At 44.7% G+C, this 16665-nt stretch overlaps 1 protein-coding gene across 1 annotated transcript in view; it reads right to left on the bottom strand.

Moving 5' to 3' along the window:
- The window catches only part of LOC126100633 (fatty acyl-CoA reductase 1), a 247309-nt gene that overhangs the window by 27802 nt on the left and 202842 nt on the right, over positions 1-16665 (bottom strand). The window contains exons 4-6 of the mRNA XM_049911260.1: positions 5469-5614; positions 1202-1314; positions 857-1049 (exon numbers count right to left, since the gene is read on the bottom strand). Coding sequence (XP_049767217.1) covers positions 857-1049; positions 1202-1314; positions 5469-5614 — 452 coding nt within the window. The remainder of the gene's footprint in view (positions 1-856; positions 1050-1201; positions 1315-5468; positions 5615-16665) is intronic.

Below are 16665 nucleotides of genomic sequence, written 5' to 3'. Positions count from 1 at the left end.
AAGTCCGTCAACTGCACATACGGTTCACGTCCACGCTGTCGCGGCATGCTACCAGTGTTAAAGACTGCGATGGAGCTCCGTATGCCACGGCAAACTGGCTGACACTGACGGCGGCGGTGCACAAATGCTGCGCAGCTAGCGCCATTCGACGGCCAACACCGCGGTTCCTGGTGTGTCCGCTGTGCCGTGCGTGTGATCATTGCTTGTACAGCCCTCTCGCAGTGTCCGGAGCAAGTATGGTGGGTCTGACACACCGGTGTCAATGTGTTCTTTTTTCCATTTCCAGGAGTGTACATACACGCTCCGAAAGTTCCGATAATCATCTGGCACGCTTATACTCAAGTCACTCAGTAAATTTCATAGCGTCAATCTTCCTCTCTTCTTGTACCACTTATTCATCAGTCTACGTTTCCTGTTTCCCTTATGAGACTGAAAAGCCTGTCCAAGAGCCAAATAACAGCCCGTGTCCGTAGCTGACACTAATATTGCGCAATATCGATTCGCTCTGGAGCGAACGGGTCGTTACGCTGAATATTATTATCCAGTATTACTGATAGTCTACGCACACCTAGGGGTCGCTTTAGCCGGCCATCAATAATGTGAGTCGGTGTTATAGAAAGTATATGACGTATTTCTGCTTCTGTTGCTGAAAAAATGGACGTCCTTTTTAATCATTACTGTCGCGTTTTTCATGAATGAAACATACGTTTTTCTTCAATCGGCCTACAGTATTCTGACACTTGGAAATACTGAGTGAAACATGTACTAAAATTACTAGTGCAAGCGGTTATGATCATTCACGTTGCCAATCGTTAGGCACAAACATGCTCTAAAATCGTAACGCATTTCCACTTACCCATTAGCAACATAATTCCACGTAGCAATCATTATTCCGTTCACTGCGATGTCTACAGGCAGGTAGTCAGCATAGCCGTTCTGGTCGCAGTACATTGTACGGATCACACCCTTGCCTGCTCCGATCAGCAGACCCGTTGGTCCGTTTATATTGTCTGTCCATCCCGGTAGAGGCTCCTTCCATATCGGAATCACTGGAAAAAATTATACTGGTTCAAGGTCTAAATTTAAACACATAATGTGAAGCGTATTTTACGCCTCATAATTTTTTTAAGTAATCAGTTTCGAAGCACTTGTGGAGAGGTTCAAGCTTAAGCGAAATATTTATTATTTGTTTTGAACTCACCTACAGAAGGCCGAAGTATCAACACTGGTAAACCTTTCTCCATCGCTTCGACGCAAAGGCCTTCTGCGAGGGCCTTTGTGAAGGCGTAAGTGTTCGGAAGATTTCCCAAAACACTGCGGATTAGACATAGTCATGATAATTAAGTGCCCATTATTGTCAGGCTTAATTTCTTTTAATTAGAATGTAGTAATGATGTAGCGATAAAACAAAATACACATACAGATGTAAAAATTGGATACGAGATAAAGGGAGGAGGTACTAATTGTTGCACTTGTGATAAGTTACGATGCTAAAAATTCGTCAAGGTACCGTTACTCTCCTCACTACCTATTAGCATGCGGGATGCATCACCTAATGCGGTTTTTGACTTGCTCACGCCTTGTGCCCTAGGTATGTACGACCGTGAACCACCACCCATCAGCTAAATTAACCTTGTCGATGTTCTGAGCATCCATTGGTGGAGTTCCACCGCTGATGCCAATATGACATGAAGTGCGGTGAGCAGAGGTACAAGTTTGAGGCAGATTTCAGAGGAAGCACTCCTAAATCTGATAATCCATGTAACTCACTGTCGATCGTAGAAGTATCGTTTTTCGTTTCTGTGTGCTGAATGGTCTTTCAGCCTACGCCACAGATTTAGGCAGTGAAGAAAACATTTTTACAGTAACGCTGTTCTTGCACAATGTCTACAAAGAGCGCCACGGGGAATGTGATTAATCCAGCAACGGGGATAAGCTAGGCGGTCAACTTAACAAGAAAATGTAGTAGGAGGCAATAAGGAAAGTCGGCAGAGCACAAAAGAGTCGCTTTTTACTCATTTCCTTTATTTCGCGGGAAAAAACTTTTAAAGAAAATGGCTCGCAAACTACAGTAAGGATACCAGACTGCCTGTTGTTACCTTTTCTCTCTGCTTTCTAAAGGCCACTGGACCGTGAATAGCATTGCACAACATTTCCAGATGCCCAGTAATCATCAAAAACTTTTTAAATATATTGCACTTCGGAAATATCTTACCGTCTCTAGCAGTATTGACAACGTCCTTCCCAATCCCTCGCGCGCTACTGGCTCTGGACATCTTTTGTGTTCACAGTTCTTTGTTGCTTTTCTTGTTTCGAAAACAAGACTGCATCAAAATGTGCAAATCATTGCGAGCATTGTGGGATGATGAGGCAGGTGAGCACAAAAACAGAAATATTAAGAAAGATTCGAACAAGTTGTTGCTCACAAATTGCGGAGAACGGCAGCCTACAGCCACGAAGGATGCTTTAAAAGCTAATCAATGAAAAGTTTTCACTAAAAGTATATATAGATATTTATGTATAAGTATACATTACTTACGTGAATATAATCCCTTAGTGCACGTGTTATTGCGTGACATATTTCCATAGCTCTGTCTCAAATACTTATACTTTGATTGAAACTGCGCTAGTGAAGTCTTCGAAGTAATTGCCATTAGCAAGATATCGAAGCATGGAGGTATGATAAAAACTGTCATGACGTCGCAAATCTGAAGTCGGCGTCTCCCATGTTAGTAGCCCCAAACGTTAGCTTCTGGTCGAAGTGTTTTGATAAAAAAAAGGACAACTTGTACTGTTTACATGTATACTAGTCGTTCTGATTGTAGTCTAAAGTGTAAAGGAATCACATTTCACTCGTAATTGGACCAGTTCAAGCGATATTTCTTTTATATATATGATTTTAGTTGCACTGGTTACTTTTAAAGTAATTGTTTATTTCTGCAATTTGACTTTAGATTTTCTATCAACACGATTCGAAGAGCGCTCTAGTTGAACGCTGTGAGAAGGAAATATTGCAAACCACTCAGACGTAGCAAAATACCTTCTCAACATTTTCGGGAAGAGGACATAGACGGAACATTAGTTTCATCATTCTGTATTCAGGAAGATCCTGGGTTACGAAAGTAACTTTTCACATCACATACTTCGCTTCTTGTTTGTCCGAAACGTGTAACAAAAAGAAAGTTACATTAAAGAGGCCAATGAGTCATATTACTGGATCAAATATGGTTTTAAGGCCAAACAACATCTGAAGAAACCTTTATGACGATGTGTTACTCACGAAAGCGCTGTAATACTTATTATTTGTAACAGCTGTTGCGTGGACGCGACAGAAATTAACGATAAGAAGCAATAGCAAACTATAGTCTGCTAATATTTAGGAGTTGCTATTATGGCAGCGCCATCTTCAAAGCAGTGTACAGCGTTAAGTACGTAGCGTCATCCTCCACTCTGCTGTATCTCCATGTATGGTAGCGCATTAGATAAACGCTGAATTGGTGGAGTCGCATCTCACACTGTTGTGTGTGTTTTTTTCACCATTGGGACAACCATTTTCCAGTACTGTATCAAACGTTGGACCATCAACACGTAAAAAGTCATGATCTCTTCTGTTTCGTTCAACCTCAACTCTCTCAACAAGAATGATTTCAAAAAATCAACTAACCAGTTGCAGGTATAAAGGTTTATTAACACTCATTGACCATGGTTTTGGTTTCAACAACTGTAACATTGTCTTCTTTAGAAGTACATGGACGCGTAAAATCGCATTCTGGGGACGATAAATTTTAGAGCAAAGAAGCTCATGTCAAGTAATATGGAATGTGTGAACATCAGTAAAACCAAATAAAATCCATTAAAAGACATTCCCAATGGAGCTGTCTTCACATTAAAATGTACATCTTCACATTAAAATGTACGTTGAAGTGAAAAGCAGTGAAACGGCTCATGTGGCTGGTGCATGCGGCGACCTCACAACAAACACAAATACCGTATTTGGCTTTGTGGTTCCTGGCAGTTGGCGTGATACATCCAACGTTTTATTTAGAATTTTTTTTTCGAAAATCGAGTTCATGAAGAAAGATCTTCAGAATTTTTTCCCGTATTTTGCATGTAACTATTGATTTGATTTGTTTCAACCGGGGAGACAAAACCACAATGATGTTAGTACCCTATTGCCCGCACCGAAACAGAACGTATTGTGCAGTGTTTCTCCCTGTCATTTCAGTAAAGCCGACCAGTACTCTTAAAGAATAGTAGGAATGCTGTTATTGGGTCTCTGTTAGTCACAATCTCTTCAGGAATTAGCGACCCAAGCATTTTGTGTCTTTGGTCGCCAGTGCTTCGCTTTGCAAGAGTAAATGTGATGCGGTTTCATCTGCAGTATCTTACAGTATGCGCTTGTGTGCTTCTTACTCTGTTCCCATCACGTATAGAAGTTTGTTTAAGTTCCCATGCCAGCCATTAAACGTACCACGAGTTTAATAATCCTCCTGCACATGTCCAGGATTACAGAAATTCTCGTTAAACATGTTTCAGCACCATTAACTCGCCATGTTTTTGTTTTTGTGTTTTAGACCAGCGTTCTTCATGCAGCCTCTCGATACGAGCGCTCTACGTATTTTAGATTTTACCGTCCCCTTAATGAAGGTTATACCAGATTCCGGTCAAACAAACGGGAGTCATCGCCCCTGGCTAGCTCATCAGTTTGTTCATTTCCACTGGTATCTGAGTGACCATCGACACGCAGTGGGTTTACACTGTAGCTTTTCACTAGTCTCACAAGGGCTTCACGGCATTCTGCAACGACCTTTCATCTCAGTGCAGGGACTGATAAGGATTTCAGAGCTACTTGGCTGTCTGAATGAATGTAGACGCTACGACCCTTGTACAATCTCGTCTGCGCATACTCCGATGTCGAACATCTCTGTCTAGAATAGCATGGCCAGCTTCTCTTGAGACAATGGGCTCTTTGGTCAAGGCTGTACCGCTATACTCGACCCCGGCACCTTCGTCTGTTTTCGACCCGTCAGTAAACCAGACGATGTCAGCTGAACAGAGTTGTTCTTTTTTGTTTTCACTGTTCCCTATTACCTGTTGTTCCATACAAAGGCCTGTTGAAGCATTTGGGATTATTTTACACCCAGTGGGCATTTTCATGACAATTCCCATATATTAGTGCAGGATTCTTGATATCGTAAGATTTCCAGTTTTTAACCGGTGTGATCACAACGGTGTGTAGCCATCATAACGACAACACTTGCAGCAGCAATGAGAAGCATTTTGTAAGTGAGTTGTCCTACAGCACCCCGACAGGCTGCAGCTGAGCTCTACCTGTGGGTCGAAGATCGGCTGTAGGTAACGGAACACTGCATACAGGTGCACGGCTTCACCTTCCGTGTGAAAGGGAGTTGTGGATCTTTCCCAAACCGATTATTAAGCTAAGTAAGAGACACAGAGGACGGACTTACCTTTTGGTCATCGAATTGCAGATCTCGTCGCTCATATTTTCGCAGAATTTTATCGTTTTGTGTGGATCTGCGGGAGGCGGGTACGCTTTCTCGTGGAGCACTTTCTCCTCCAAATGGCAGTATGCCGTTGAGATGTAGACGAATGCCTGGAAAATAGAGCAAGGTGTTGCAGGTACAACAGAGATGGCGCCAGTTTGAAGCAATACGTAAAATCAGCAACTGAGTAGGACAGGAGCAGCAGCTTCCGTCAAAGTACCGTCAACTAGGACGACTTTGCCCTAGGGACAACTTCATCGGCTTATAAAAACGATTATATTTGGTGCGCTGCCAAGTTCCTAAACTATCCGCTAGGAGCGCCACTGTTTCCTAACGCACAAAGAGGACTTACCATCGGCCAATTCACGCGTTTTCAGTACTGTCACGCTTTTTTAGGTCTTGGCCGTGTTTTAGCTTTCGTTTTGAAGGTGACGATTTTTGGTATTCAATAGAAGTGCCTAGCCTTTCTTATTTGTTCATGTCTGAATAAAAATTACTTGTTTTACTTAATAGAATATAATAATATACAGTGGAACCTCGCACAGCGAGCATAATTCGTTCCAGAATATTACTCGCAGTGTGAAACACTCTTTAAGCGAAACAGTTTATCCCATAAATCAATATAAAATACGATAGTGCGTTCCTTATAGAAAAAGTACTAAAAGTTTTATCTTATTCATGCCATTTATTCAAAAAAGCTACGCATACATAACTAATTCTTTTTTACTAGGAACCTATCTGTAGTCATTTGTTTCTGCCGAGACTTGGACACTTGGCAAAAATGCGACACTGCATCATCGTCACGTAGAGCTCGTAGCCACTGCTTCATTGGGGTGATGATTTTCATTGTATGATGCAACTGATTCCCATGCTTTCCTCATTTCTCTTATTGACTCAGAAGATTGCTGCTTTGTTATTATCACCTTCTTCTCCTCCTCCTCCTCTGAAGCACTCCTCTCCACAACTTCCTGCTGTGAAACACACTGCAACTCCATAACCTCTTTGGTGGTCATTCCTTGGCTGTGATCTTCCACAAGCTCACTGATATAATTGTTACCCTAGCCCCTTGCTCTTGGCCAAAGACACAATCTCGTAGACTATTCACTCCACAGGTACTGACTCAAGTGCCTCAGAGTCACATTCGACAATGCATTGCGGCCAAGACTTCTTCCGAGCAGAAGTAAGGGTTCTCTTGGTAACCCCTTCCCACGCCTTTTCGATCATCTTGACGCAGGCAACGATGTTGAAGTGATATTTCCAAAACTCTCTGATAGTGAGATTGGTAGCTTCAGTCAGCTCACGGCAATGCTCTAAGAATGCTTTAGTGTAGAGCTTCTTAAAGTTAGAAGTAATCTTCTGGTCCATAGGCTGGAGTAACGGAGTGGTGTTGGGAGGCGGAAATTGGATCTTGATGGATTGAAATTTTTTAAGGAGGTGGTCTTGTGGGCCTGGAGAATGGGCAGGAGCGTTGTCCATAACAAGCAAGACATGGAGTGGCAGATTCATCTCAAGCAAATATTTTTTTCACATAAAAAAGCTTATGTGCCACCCAAGCTCTGGTACCGCGCGCCGCAGAATTTGAATGCCCGCCAGACGTCATGGACGTCGAAGACCCCTAAAGGTCTCTGCACCATCGCGCCGTAAGCTGTGGTGGCGCGCGCCTTCTGGCCTGCATTTAGTGTGAGGGCGCCACAGTGGAACACGTGGTTCCAGCGGCCAATAGCGGCGCCCCCCGATAGAGTACTTAAGCGCCTGCCTCTCGCTCAGCCAGCCCACCTTAACCAGCACCGCCTCCTTCCTCTTACCCAATGTGGCTTCCGGCCTTCCTTCTCTGCCGACGACCAGTTCCTTAACCTTACCAATCTTCTTTCCCTCCAACTTAACTCCCGTCGCTCCGCTATCTTTGTTTCCCTTGACCTCCAGAACGCCTATGACCGTGTCTGGCATCCCAGGCTCCTCTTCAAACTCCAGACCTATGCTCTCCCCATCAATTTCTTCCGTCTCATTGCTTCCTTCCTCTCCCATCGTCCCTCCTATGTGACTATCCACAATTCCAACTCAAGTACTTTCTACCCCTCTGCCGGCGTGCCCCAAGGTTCTGTCCTTTCTCCTCTCCTCTATCTCCTGTACACTGCTGATATGCCCAAACCTCCCCCTCCTGTTCATCTTCTCCAGTTCGCTGATGAAACCGCCTTCCTAGCCCTTTATCCTACCCTTCAACGGTCCCAACGTACCCTCCAAACCCACCTTGACCAATTCACCACTTGGTGCAACCAGTGGTTCCTCTGTGTTAATCCCTCCAAGACCCAGGCGATCATCATAGGCCACACCACCCGCTCCTTCCGCCTCCATGATTTCTACCTCACCATTTATGGCCGTCCTATCCACCTCATTCCTACCCTCAAATACCTTGGCCTCACACTCGACCGACACCTCACCTGGACTCTCCATCTCCTTGCCATCCAAAACAAAGCTCACAACCGTCTCCGCCTCCTGAAACTCCTGTCCGGCCAGACTTGCGGTCTGCATCCTTCCACCATCCTTCACACCTACAAATCCGTGATCCGCCCCATCTTTTGTTATGCCAGCGTCGCTTGGATTTCCGCCCCTCCCCAGTTCTATAAAGCCCTCCAAATCCTCGAACGCTGTGCACTCCGCCTCGCCTTCCGCATCCGCCTTCCGTCCCCCACGCGTATCCTCTACGACCTCATCCCCTTCCCCCACCTACTCCTTTTCCTTGAACACATCCGCACACTATACATTGTCTGCCGCCTTGATCCCCATCACCCCCTGGTGTCTCCCTTCCTCTCCACCCCAACCAGTAGCTGCGCCTTTACCGTTGTGTCCCTCCCTCTCTCCATCTCCACACCCTCCATCTCCTTTCCCAACACAACTTCCACCGTCTACCCCTCCCGGATGATGAGCTTCGCCCTGACATCTACCCTTACTACCAACTCTAACCCCCTCTTCCTGCCTCCTCCTCAGGGCTCCCTCTCCTCCCCCACCCTCTTTCTGAGCGGCTTTCCCCTCCTACTTCCCCTCCATCTCTTGTGCCTCCTTTCAGTGTCTCTGCGCTCCCTCCTGCCCTGTCTTCCCTTTTCCTCTCCCTCCCCACGTGTCTCCTGCCTCTTCGTTAACCCACGGTTGCCCCTCCTCTCTTCATCCCGCTGCTTCCGCAGCTGCCCCATGCTTTCCTCTCCTTTTCCAACCTCTCTGACCTTTCCCTCGGCAGGTCCCACCTGGTAGTTTTATTCTTCGTCGTGTGTGCTCCAAGTGGGTTTTAAGTGTGTTGTTTCGGAGTGTTTTTAATACTGTGGCCAACTTTTAACCTGTGCATGCGCATTCAGTGTCTTCTCTGTGTTTTAAGAATCGCCAACTGTGTTTTTTAACTTTCTGGTGACTGTCCCCCATGAACGTCTACATGTCAGTGTATTTTTACCTCCATTTTCTCCCCTTACTCTGTTTTATGTTCCCCTTTTTTATCTCCTTATGTATGTATCATTTTATTCTTGTTTTAGTTGTCGTGTCACTCGGCTGAAGAGCGGCGAATTGTGCCGCTGACAGCCCTCCCCTGCCCATACGGGGGGAAATGAAATCACAATAAAGAAAAAAAAAAAAAAAAGCTCAGCCAGCCAGTCTAATCTTGTGTACGTCTCTGGACACATCGCCTCGCGTTAGACAGCTTACTTAATTTCTTGTTCTGTGTACGAGTGGACGTGGTTGTTAGGTTTCCTTGTGACTCCGCTGTTTCGATCTTGTTGTTGTTCGTTCTTTCCTTCGTCGGTCGTGTCCATCCTCTCCCATTGTGTTATTGTTCACAGGCCTGTCCGCAGGCCCCGCTACGCTTTCCGTCATTTCAACCCCGTGAGCATCCCGGTCGCAGTTACAACACAAGCCTTTTTGGACATCCACAACACATTTAACCTGCTCTTCTGGACTTTACACTTCTTGAAGGCTTGTGGAGTTTCTGAATGGTAAACAAGCAGTGGCTTAATTGTCAAGTCGTAGCTCGCATTGGTCCAGAACAGCAGTGTGAGGTGGTCTTTCATTGAATTGTGACCAGGCAACGCATTCTCCTCTGCTGTTATGAAGATACGCCTCGGCATCTTTTTCCAGAATAGACCCGTCTCGTCACAATTAAAAACCTGTTGCGGCAGATAATGCTCAGAATCTATGAGCATCTTGAAGTTGCTGATGAAGTTCTCTGCTGCCTTTGTGTCGGAGCTGCTTGCCTCGCCATGCCTCACAACGCTGTGGACGCCGGTTCTTCTCTTAAATTTCTCGAACCACCAACGGCTTCCCTTAAACACTTCTTCGGCCGCTGATGATCCTGGCGTCTTCTTCACGAGATCGGCTAAAGTCATTCTCGCTTCTCACAGATGATGTTCTAGTAAATAGTGTTGCCTTATAATTGCTTTTCATTTATCCCTATAAGGAACAACCTTTCGACATCGTCAAGAATACGAAACCGATTTTTAGATACTCTTGTCACGCCTCTGAAGCATCTAGCTCCTTAATATTGATCTTAGGGATAGTGTAAATGGTTGATATAGACCGATTGTATTGTGCGCGTGCTAAATCAGCAACGCTCACACCATGTTCGCGTTTTTCAATGTTTTGCGTTTCATTTCTAAGGTCCTTTTCTGTCTCTTAAGGTCATCTTCTTGCGGCTTTATCTTCCGGGACAGTTCTAGGAAAGTTATTAAAATTTGGACACAAAAAACTCTGTGTGAACACAAGGTTAGAAAAATGTGTGCACACAAGCTGCACTACGACGGTAACAGAAAGAACGCTAAACCCAGACTGCAGCACGTACTGAAGACATTGTTCATATCTCGCTACCGACAGTGAGATGTGTTCATATTGTCGAACGTTTCCCCCGCCCCGCGCGAACGGCTGGTAACATCACACTAAATCGTCGTCACTCGTTACGCGAAACATCGCTCTTTAAGCGAGTGTCTTTTTTTTTTTTTTTTTTTTTTTTACAATTGGTTTTGCTCGTTATGCGAATTGCGCGTTATAGGAGGTGCTCGTTAAGCGAGGTCCCACTGTATTCTATTTCAGAATGAATTTTACGACGCTTCGAGCGATTCTTCATGAAGCGTTTGGTGACAGTTTCCAACAGCTTTACAATCGATGTCAGAAGTGTGTTGTTGCTAATGGTGATTACTTTGAAGGTCAGTAACGGGGCTTTTTTTTTTTTTTTAGCTCTTCAGTCATATCATTTTCCGATCGAGGTGGCAACTTTAATTTATAAGAAGTACAATGTTGCACCAGAAAGCCTGATGGAAACGGGACAGCTTCGCCAACCCAAATTTTCAAAATTTTCTTAATTTTTTCCGTAGTTGTTTTCAGATCGTGCTTTTTCCATTTTGTTTTACACGCTGTTAAAATGAAGAGACGCATTAGGACCAATAAGGTATCAAAATTATCATAATGTTACTCTGCAGCTACTGGACTCGCATTCAGGAGGACGATGGTTCAATCCCGTCTCCAGCCATCCTGATTTAGGTTTTCCGTGATTTCCCTAAATCGTTTCAGGCAAATGCCGGGATGTTTCCTTTGAAAGGGCACGGCCGATTTCCTTCTCCATCCTTCCCTAACCCGAGCTTGTGCTCCGTCTCTAACGACCTCGTTGTCGACGGGCCGTTAAAAAACATTAACCTAACCTTACTCTGCAGCTTGTTGTCCCTCCAGTGGTTAGTACGGAAATGTATAGCTGAGAAGCAGCTGAAATGTATAATACCCCTGTTGGAACTATAGACAATAAAGTGCCTCCATCGAAGGACACACGAGGCCATATTATATTGAGCACAGAAGAGAAAGTTTTTACTTCTCAAACATTCTTGATGAACTTTTACTCAGTGAGAAAGATATTATTAATCGCTCACTCTGAGAAGACTATCGGAGCGGTGGATGACGGAAGTAACTGCTTGTACAAGTCTGAAGGTCCTGTACGACTTTGGACCGATATTCACTTGTTTCCGGTCGCTACCAACTGTAGTGTGCACTACACGTGGTGACAAACATTGATAGGTTCCGCTGAGCGACGCCAGAACAGTAGGAATAAATGTTTTAATATTGTATTCTAAATTTTGTATGAGTTGATGTACTGAAAATGTGTTTTGTATTTGTTTCATGACCCACGATGCCACGATGGGCAAAGTATTCCAGCGCTATTCTTACGACGCGGTAGCGGGTGTTCTGGGAGCCAGTGGACGGCTGACGACTTAAAGGGCATTGTCGAGACTGAATGTGATGAAAAATGTCTTGCTAATAAATGAACATAAAATTGTGTTCACTTCTGTATCTGATGTCCGACTGTTAACGTTAAACAATTGTGATATATCAGATCTGCACGTGATGGTGACTGGTTGCACGTAGTAGGTTCTGAAAAGACGTATTAAAACAGTTCAGTTGCGAGAATCGGTTGATGGGGCAATATTCAATTTTGAGATTTTCTACTTGGACGAAGATTAGCTAGGTAACTTTAAATGAATTGTCAGTTAAACGACAAAGTGTTCTTAAACACAGAATAAGATCGGAAGTGTAGCAATATCCCTGACATTTAATATTACGATGATTTAGACTGGTTATTTTGCACTTCAGTACTCAAAGAGTATTGAACTCTAATGAAGCTTTACGACCTGTTAATGCTTGTTTAACCAGTTTAATAGTGATTTGCTGTTTAGAGGAAAATCAATGAACGATATTACTGCGATTGTGAATTCAGAGCTTGTGATTTACGAATAGAATTATTAACGGCACTAAGGCATTATTGAAGAACTTATAAAATCTAATTGAGATGTTTGGTAGGTTTCTGGGGTCTTGCAAGTCAGCTAGAATTAATATCGGAGTGATATCTGAACACGCACTGTTCCGATCATCAATAAGATTCTTATCTCTGAATGTGATTGTAGCTGATATGTACACTGACCCTGAAACTCTATTGACGAGCTCCCGTTAATGATATCATTAGAAGTGAGTTGTTCAAACGCTTATTTAGGTAGGAAAAGGCGTACCGTTAAATACTATAGTTACCGAATAGAAGTACTCGAAACGGCATTGTGTGCTCGATAAGGTACTCTAGGTTGGCTGCGCCGAGAAAATTCTCGGTAGCGCATGAGGCCTTTCGACTTCTGTCGATACATTTACTCGCGTCGGACACCATGCCAGTAGTCTTCTCGGTGTAAACAAATAATCTGAATTATTAAATGGCTAATAGGAGCCGCACAGTTTGAGGCGCCATGTCACGGATTGCGCGGCCCCTCCCGCCGGAGGCTCGAGTCCTCCCTCGGGTATGGGTGTGTGTGTTGTTGTTAGCGTAAGTTAGTTTAAGTCGTGTGTAAGTCTAGGGACCGATGACCTCAGCAGTTTGGTCCCTTAGGAATTCACACACCCACCCACACACACACACATATACACATCACTAATAGGAGCAGTTGCACGCTGCCTATATGACAGCTTTCAGGAGCAACAAATATTCGATTCTCAGTATTATTCATATAGGAGGGCTATTCATTCCCATGATTTAGATGGTCGCTTTCAAAGTAGTCTGAATGCGGTGCATTTGTCCCAGCGTGCCGGCCGCAATGGCCGAGTGGTTCTAGGCGCTACAGTCTGGAACCGCGCGACCGCTACGGTCGCAGGTTCGAATCCTGCCTCGGGCATGGATGTGTGTGATGTCCTTACGTTAGTTGGTTTGAGTAGTTCTAAGTCTAGGGGACTGATGACCACGGCAGTTAAGTCCCATAGTGTTCAGAGCCATTTGAACCATTTGTCCCAGCGTTTCTGCCAGTCTTCAAATACATGCTGGAAACCATTTTTTGAGAGGTCCTTCAAAATCGCCTCCGCAGCCTTCACTACCGCTTCTAATGATTGATAGTGCCTCCCTTGAGGGCGTTACTTCATGATAGGGAACAGAAAAAAGTCACACGGGGCTAAATCCGGACTAAAGGGAGGGTGAGGGATGCACATCACGTTGATTTTTGCAAGATATTCAGAAACAACATTGGCAATATGCTCCGCGCATTATAGTGGTGCAGCATCCAGCCTGTTTCACGAAAATGTGGTCTTTTGCGCCTGATATGGACTTGCAATGTTTCCAGGACATCCCTGTAGTATTTTACAGTTATTGAAGTGTGTGCAGGTACAAAATGCTGATAAACCATTCCATGAATATCAAAGAATGAGATGACCATAACTTTCCCAGCAGAAGCAACCACTTTTGCTTTTTTGGGAGTTGGTGATGAAGAAGATTTCCACACCGAGCTTTACTGTTTGCTCTCAGGATCAAAATGATGTAGCCAAGTTTCTTCAGCAGTGATTACATTTGAAAGAAATTCCGGATCTTCCTCTAATATCAACTTTAACTGCATGCAGACCTGCACGCGAATGTCCTTTTGTTCGGGAATCAACAGTGTTGGAACCCATCGCGCACAGACACGTGTCATGTGCAAATTTTCTGTCACCAACGTGCGGGTGACACCCAATGAAATGTTCAGTATTTTGGAAAGTGAGCTTAAGGTAATTCGTCGATCCTCTCTCGCACTGACAGCAGTAGTGTTGATGTTTTCTTCCTTAAGAGCAGTAACTGGAACACTGGATCCATCTTCCTTTGAAATTAATTGTCTCCCCTCTTTAAACATTTTAAACCACCTTCGATCTGTGCTCTAGTGAAGAACAGACTCTCCACAGGCATCCTGTAACATTGTATAGGTCTCAGCTGAAGATCTGTTGAGACGAAAGCAGAATTTCAAAGCCACATATTGCTCTTCGGGTGTTACCACCACTGCAGCGGTAGGCGATACTGACCATGTCTGACCTTGCCTGTCTCTCACATGTGGGAACCAGGAGTCCCAACAATGAAACTACTACGGCCGGCGTGTTTGTTGCACATTAAGCTAACAGAATATCATAAGATTAACTTTTAGCTCGAGAAATTATGACCATAAAAAAATTATGATCCATCTTTATTGAACAGCCCTCGTAATTATTGACCAGATTTAAAAGTTTAAAATGCTGTCATAATCTGCTCACTAAGAGATATATATAATCTTAAGTCAAAGGCTTACAAGAATAATTCAAGTGTTAAAATTAGAAACTGTGTGTGTCTTGAGGCACGTAACTCAAGGCGTGCAAATTACCCAGACTATAGTCATCCAGTTAAGAAAGAGAACACTTATTGATTTCCAAAAGCTTCTCACATAATTTTAAACCTTTTCGAAACATTTTCTCGCTGAAACCCCCACCAAACAATGGAAGACAAACAAGTTTAGCGCTTATTACGTTTTCGCTGTTATACAGTAAAATTTCAGCATCAAGCTTGATGTTTTAGTTTATTATTTCTTCACCACTATCTCTATAAAACAAATTTGCACGTATACCACTCCATATCCCTGCAAAGTTATATCACTGTACATCACATAAAGCAGGAGATATGACGTCATAAGCATTGATATGCGTAGTGGACTAGCTTTTCTCAAAAGACTTTTGTAAAGCACTCACATGTTTGATACTGTTTTATTCGATGGAGTTCCGATCTTTAAAGGTGATGGGGTGGGGGGGAGGGGGGAAGGGGTTACTGGTGTGTATATCATTGACCCTCCTTGCAATAAATGAGGAAAAACAATGTGCCTTTTTTGGGAAATTCCGGAATTTTCTTTGAAGTCCGAAATGTTACCTATTTTCGTGTTTTAAATACATAATGTATGTATTATGCCATGAGACCAAGACGCTGCTGTGTTCGGTTACACTTTTTATTACAACAGGCCTATTTCGGCGAGATTGTCATCGTTAGGTGATATCAGGTGGTCTTGATGTCCATATGATGTCGCTGTCTAAGTTGCTGTCACTCACTACTGTATAAGTTTGCTCCTTTGATGTTGATGGAGCTATAGTGGGTGTTAAACTGTAACTGGAGCAGTTATTTCTGAAGTCGTCCAATATCATGAAAGTTTGTGTCATAATGATGTTACTTGAAAGCTGCATTGACAGATGAGTGGGCGATGGTATATAGTTACAGGCTCCACCAACATCAAAGGAGCGAACTTATAAAGTAGTGACAGCAGCTAGAACAGCAATATCATTGGGACATTAAGACCAGCTCATACAAGCTGACGTATATATATATATACTCCTGGAAATGGAAAAAAGAACACATTGACACCGGTGTGTCAGACCCACCATACTTGCTCCGGACACTGCGAGAGGGCTGTACAAGCAATGATCACACGCACGGCACAGCGGACACACCAGGAACCGCGGTGTTGGCCGTCGAATGGCGCTAGCTGCGCAGCATTTGTGCACCGCCGCCGTCAGTGTCAGCCAGTTTGCCGTGGCATACGGAGCTCCATCGCAGTCTTTAACACTGGTAGCATGCCGCGACAGCGTGGACGTGAACCGTATGTGCAGTTGACGGACTTTGAGCGAGGGCGTATAGTGGGCATGCGGGAGGCCGGGTGGACGTACCGCCGAATTGCTCAACACGTGGGGCGTGAGGTCTCCACAGTACATCGATGTTGTCGCCAGTGGTCGGCGGAAGGTGCACGTGCCCGTCGACCTGGGACCGGACCGCAGCGACGCACGGATGCACGCCAAGACCGTAGGATCCTACGCAGTGCCGTAGGGGACCGCAACGCCACTTCCCAGCAAATTAGGGACACTGTTGCTCCTGGGGTATCGGCGAGGACCATTAGCAACCGTCTCCATGGAGCTGGGCTACGGTCCCGCACACCGTTAGGCCGTCTTCCGCTCATGCCCCAACATCGTGCAGCCCGCCTCCAGTGGTGTCGCGACAGGCGTGAATGGAGGGACGAATGGAGACGTGTCGTCTTCAGCGATGAGAGTCGCTTCTGCCTTGGTGCCAATGATGGTCGTATGCGTGTTTGGCGCCGTGCAGGTGAGCACCACAATCAGGACTGCATACGACCGAGGCACACAGGGCCAACACCCGGCATCATGGTGTGGGGAGCGATCTCCTACACTGGCCGTACACCACTGGTGATCGTCGAGGGGACACTGAATAGTGCACGGTACATCCAAACCGTCATCGAACCCATCGTTCTACCATTCCTAGACCGGCAAGGGAACTTGCTGTTCCAATAGGACAATGCACGTCCGCATGTATCCAGTGCCACCCAACGTGCTCTAGAAGGTGTAA

This window comes from Schistocerca cancellata, chromosome 9, assembly GCF_023864275.1.
Source record: "Schistocerca cancellata isolate TAMUIC-IGC-003103 chromosome 9, iqSchCanc2.1, whole genome shotgun sequence".
In the NCBI taxonomy this organism is placed as follows: Eukaryota; Metazoa; Arthropoda; class Insecta; order Orthoptera; family Acrididae; genus Schistocerca; species Schistocerca cancellata.
This window is presented reverse-complemented; position numbering and strand designations above follow the sequence as displayed.